The sequence below is a fragment of the Callithrix jacchus genome, chromosome 14 (assembly GCF_049354715.1).
Source record: "Callithrix jacchus isolate 240 chromosome 14, calJac240_pri, whole genome shotgun sequence".
In the NCBI taxonomy this organism is placed as follows: domain Eukaryota; kingdom Metazoa; phylum Chordata; class Mammalia; order Primates; family Cebidae; genus Callithrix; species Callithrix jacchus.
The window spans coordinates 19,093,017-19,098,347 of NC_133515.1; the positions used below are offsets into that span (position 1 = coordinate 19,093,017).

Here is a 5,331-nt window from a genome sequence, read left to right on the forward strand (position 1 = left end):
ACCCGGTGCAGGCTCCCCCCAGCCCAGGGCCCTGGCTCCAGGGCTCAGATGGGGCCCTCCTACCCAGCTTCTCACTCTTCACCCTCTCCTGGTCTATTAGAGGTGGACAGGTGTTGGGGAAATGTCCTGCTGGTTGGTTACTTCTGTCTACCTGGGACCTCTGAGGTGAGGATGCCAGGATCCAGGCAGCCCCAGATGCTGTGTCCCCAGAGACAGCGGTGCGCAGAGCTGTGTCTGGGGACACAGGTAACCACCTTAACATCTCACCTGTGGGTGTGAAAGAAGCACAGGACCTCCTGCGCAGGGAGTTCTTTAATTGTCACTGACAGACTAAAAACAGGTGACCCCAGTCTTCCTACGTTTAACTTGTGTTAATCTGCTCCCAGTGCAATTTGGATGGTGACCGATTTGACAAACATACAAAGCAAGTTGGGGCAGGACTAATGCCCAACCCTCTTGGCTCCAGGCCACCCCTGGACAGGGTCCCCCACAGTCCTGGCACTGTGCCCTGCCTGCCTTCACAGGCACCAGCATGTCCTCTTCGTTGTCTAGAATTTTACTGCCCTGAGGGCAGTGAAGAGCTCATTCCTTGTCCACCTCACACACTAGCAGCTGACCCTGGAGCCAAGCAGAAAGAGGACTATGGGCCTTGCTCCCCTGGGCGCTGGTGCAAAGCAGGTGAGGCAGAGGGCAGTGGGACCTGTGTCACAGCCTGGAATGTGCTGCTTCCTGAGGGGGTCCTGGGGAAGCCGAATCTGGGGAGGGAAGTGAGGGCAGCCCTTGCTCTGCAGGCACCCCAGCCACTCAGGCCTGCCCCTCTGGCCACTACTGCCCTGGAGGGAGTGAGACCCAGCCAGGAGCCCCCCAGCCCTGCCCAGAGCATACCTACCTGGCAGCGGAAGGAGGCCAGAGTCAGGTGGAGTGCCTCCCCTGCCCCACCGGGTACCACTGCCCATGGCCAGGTGAGAGCCTGTCTGCAGGCTGGATGTGGGGGCCTTGGGGAGGAGAGGGAAGAGCCTACTGGGGGCCCCATCAGGCAGCCTTCTTAGCCTGATGCTTTTGCTCCCAGGTCTCTCTTCCTTTGAAGACCACCCATGTCCTCCGGGCCACTGGTGTCTAGGTGAGCAGGGGGCCTTTCTCTGCCACCTGGCACCTTTCGATCAGAGCCAGGGCATCAGCACAGGAAGACTGTGAGCTCTGCCCTCCAGGCTACCACTGCCCAGACCCTGAGCTTCAGGGCCGTGCAAAAGTGTTTGCTTTCCCCTGCCGAGCCGGATCTGAGTGCCCAGCAGGTGAGGCTGCAGGATGACCCCAGCCCCTTCCCATCCCTCCCCTCATCCCTGAGACTCAGGCCACAGATATGGACCAACCCCCACAAGGCTCACCCAGTCTCTGGTGGCATCCACATCACCTGGTTGTCCCCAGACCAAGGTGCCTTCAAGCCCCCTCTTGCTCCCCATTTGAGTCAAGGAGGAGGCTGGCCAGAGGTTTAACTAGAAATAGCATGCCCAGTACAGAGTGTCCAGTGCCTGCCACAACTCGAGGCACAACCAAAGGCACCCTCCTGTTGGCTACCTTCAGGGGAGCGGTGGCCTCAGTGCCACCTGCCCTGTGCGTCCTCATGAGAGCTCCCACCCTACCTCATGAAATGTATCCTCCTTCCTGCCCTGGCCGCTGGCTCAACAAGGACAAGGGAACTGCCTGCCATTGATTACTGTTCGTGACATCACCCCCTGCAGGCGTTGCCCTCCCTGACCACATGAGACTCCCTCGCCTGCAAGTTTCCCACTCCTTCCACCTTCACACACCGCTCCCCAGCACCACAGAGGCCTTGCTGCACTGCTGTCCTCCCTGCCCAGGCCCCACCTGCCCAGGGACCCTCTTGGGTTCTCCTTCCGCTCTGGACCTCCCCTGGCTTCCAAGTGCTCCTGATGGGTGAAGGGATGGCTCGGTGTGTTTTCCCAACCGCGCCCACATTGGGGCCTGCTCTCCCACATCCTGGCCTTGTCTCCTCAGGTGCTGTGACTGAGGTCCCATGCAGACCTGGCTCCTACTGCGGGCCCCAGACAGGGGTTCCCCCGCTCTGTCCAGGGGGCTATGCCTGCCCAGCCAGCTCCTCCACCTACAGTGGCCCAGGACGAAGGTGAGTTCCTTCCCCCATCCCTGAGAGTTGGAGCCCCACCCCCAGCCCCTGGAACTGCTATCAGCATCCTATGTGAGGCCCCACCTTGACAAACCTGTGTGCCTCAGAAATCCAGCCAAGGGGCAGGGCCCAGAGGCAAGCCCCTGTGACCCACTGCCTGGGCTCCCAGCTAGGGCCAGCCCCTGCCTCTGCCCCAGGAAAGGGGGTCGGGGGGAAGCACATTGCCCTGGGATGCCCCTGTCAGAGTGCAGGCCCATTGTGTTTGAGGCAGCCAGATGGAGCTCACAAAAATACAGCAGCCCAGTTACATTTGAGTTTCAGGTAAAGGATAATACATGTTTACTGTAAGTATGGTCCATGCAGTATTCAGGGTGCACTTCCAGTAAAATCATGCCTCTTGTTTACCTGAAATTTGAATAGGACTGGGCATGGAGTATTTTATCCATTAAGGCCCATCCCATGTCTGGGACTGACACTGACATGATATCCACTCCACAACACCCCTCTGCCCAGGGTGAAATGGGCAGGCAGGGCCAACCTGGCCACCTGGGCATGGCTCATCCACCACCAGCAAGGCAGCTTGGTGCTGTGGCCCCACCAAACTCAAGGCAATCCCAGGACCCCTGACTGAGACAGTAGTAGAGTCTCCCTCCCCCAGCAGCTGAGGCCCCAGGCCAGGGAAAATTGGCCCCTGCTAGTGAGAGGACAAACCACTGCACACACTGGCCTGGCTCTGTCTCTGCAGCTGTGTCTTTCCCCACTACTGCCCCCCGTCCCGGGCAGCGCCCAACCTCGTGCCTGCCCTGGGGGCTCTGAGGCCCTAAATGGGAGTGGCCTCAGGGTCTCTGAGGAGATGGGCTGTCGCCTCTGTGAAGCGGGCACCTACCACAACCTGATCCTGGATGCCCTGCCCTGCCAGCTCTGCCCACCTGGATTCAGCTGCTCCCAAGGTGAGTCCCTGAGAGACCTGGGCAGGAGCAGGGGGACTGGGCCTGGAGGGGATCCTGAGTGGAACTCGGTGAGGCGGGTAGAGGTGTAGGCAGGGAGGGACCCTAAGGGCCTGGGGACACCTGGGGTGTGCAGGGGAAGAGGCCTGGAGCAGTCCAAGACACAAACCCAAGAACATGGGGAGGATGGGGACACAGAGCAGATGAGTGTCAGCTGCCTCCGTGTCAGGTTTAAAAGTTTTCTAGATGCAGAGCAGAGCAGCATGCACATAGATGTGTTGCAGCCAGTGGCCCAGGCTCTCTGGAGACTAGGACAGCCACTGCTCAGCACTCTGCAGTGCCCAACACCCTGCCCTGCACCTGGCTGAGACGGAGAGCAAGGGCTATGGGGGTGAAGGGGTTACAGGGTACAGAGCCCTCCACTGCCCCCACAATCTAGATCCTTCCCCCATTTTCTTTGTAGTTTCCCTCTCTCCCTCAGCAGGTATATCCCTCCCCTGGACACCCCCAGCCCACACTCAGTTGCTGCCATGGACGAGGTGGAATTTCCTCTCTGTGTTCCTCCAGGGTCAGAGAGTTACCAGGGCCAGCCCTGCCCAGTGGGCCACTACTGCCCTGCAGGGACTCGAAGCCCCAGGCCCTGCCCAGCAGGGACCTTCAGAAGCAGCAGCGGAGCCAGGGCAGCTGAAGAGTGCCAGGGGTGCCCTGTGGACACCTTCACTTCCCTGCCTGGCCAGTCGGGCTGCCTCACCTGCAGCAGTGCTGCTTTCTCTCCACCAGGTGAGTGTCAGGCCTGCCTGCTCCAAACGGCTGACTGCCCAGGCTGGGACCTGCAGCTCTGAGGGTCCAAGATGTAAGGTTTCAGGAAACAGCCACCTACGGCTGGGTGAAGCTGTTCTAGGAGAGCTGCAAGTGAGGGCAGGTGCCTGTCTGTGACTCCCAGGCACTGGGTTGGATTATATGCATGGAACCAACGTGTATGCAAGGGCTCTAGCAGGCAAAGAGGTGGGTGTGAGGGAACCAGCTCCGACCAGGCTCAGCCACTTGCTCAAGGTGGCTCAGTGGATGGGGTCAGCCCTGCTGAGGGCTGACTGGACACTGACATGTACACGTGGAATGTGTGTATGCATGGGAATGTAAAGCAAACTCATAGGGCTGAACTTTAATTGAGTGTTGTCAAGTCTCCCTGAACAGATTCCAACCCCAACAGTGGCAAACAGGCCAGAACTGCAGGAACCACTGTTGGCCACCAGGTCCCAATCACCACTTCAGCCCCCTTGCCTCTCCCAGAAGAACAGAGCCCCTGTGTTTTCCCCTGCCCACCTTCCTGTCCTGCCAGCTCTGCCTGTCAAATCCAGTCCACCCTTCAGGCCTTGGTCTCTGCAGACCAAGCTTTGTGGGGTCATGGATGGGAATGAGGCCTCACATCCAGTGTCTAGTGCATCCACAGTTCTCAGCCCAGCACCTACAGGACTTTAAAAAGGCAGATGCGCTGACCTCATCTCATACTTTTACCTAATTGGCCTAAAGGGGGCCTGGACACCAGTGTTTCTTAAAAACCGCTCATGAAAAGTCATGAGAATGACTGAGAAGATCTCATTCAATCCCTGTAAAGCCACCTAGAGTCAGAACTTTGGTCAAAGTCAGTGTCTGATCTCCCCACTGAGGCCATAAATTCCCTGAGGACAGGGACAGAGCTGGCCCCAGGCAGGCTCACTGCTGGGTGTCTGTGGGGCTAAGGTGCCTCACCTTCCTCGCCTTCTCTATTCCCAGGTGCCTCTACCTGCACATGTCGGGGCCTGAACAGGATCTTCCAGAAGTCAGATGGTTCCTGCATCTGCCAAGCAGGACACGTGTCCTTCAACAACAGGGGCGTGGAAAGTGAAGAGGAGAGCAGCGGCCATGAGGACTGCCAGCCCCAGGTGAGCCCCTGCAGCCTCTAGACCAGCAGGCTCAAGGGGAGGGGAAAGGAGAGGTCTGGGGGTGCGGGTGGGCTGTGCCCAGGCACTTTGGCTTAGGTGTTTGGTTTCTGCTTGGTCCTCTGAGCCAGGTGCATTACTCTTTGCCAGTGAGAAGGAATTAATGCCTTAACATCTAACAGCAATGCTGGCCTCACCAAGCATCTTAGAGAGTAATTCATGAGTGTGCTCCCGCTGCTGCCTGTGCAAAGCTCACTAGACTCTGAGGAGTCCTATGGAGCAGCCTATGGGATGCTGAAGCTGCAGGTGGGCTCACTCCCTG

General features: G+C 58.7%; 1 protein-coding gene across 1 annotated transcript; it reads left to right on the forward strand.

The window, feature by feature from the left end:
- Window positions 1–12: 12 nt before the first annotated feature.
- LOC128929576 (uncharacterized) lies at window positions 13–5,057 on the forward strand. Its single transcript, XM_054244685.2, has 7 exons — window positions 13–678; window positions 792–962; window positions 1,070–1,292; window positions 2,017–2,143; window positions 2,889–3,093; window positions 3,658–3,870; window positions 4,864–5,057. Exons 4-7 carry the CDS (start codon window positions 2,036–2,038, stop codon window positions 5,031–5,033), a joined length of 696 nt encoding a protein of 231 aa, XP_054100660.2. The 5' UTR covers window positions 13–678; window positions 792–962; window positions 1,070–1,292; window positions 2,017–2,035; the 3' UTR covers window positions 5,034–5,057.
- Window positions 5,058–5,331: the final 274 nt, after the last annotated feature.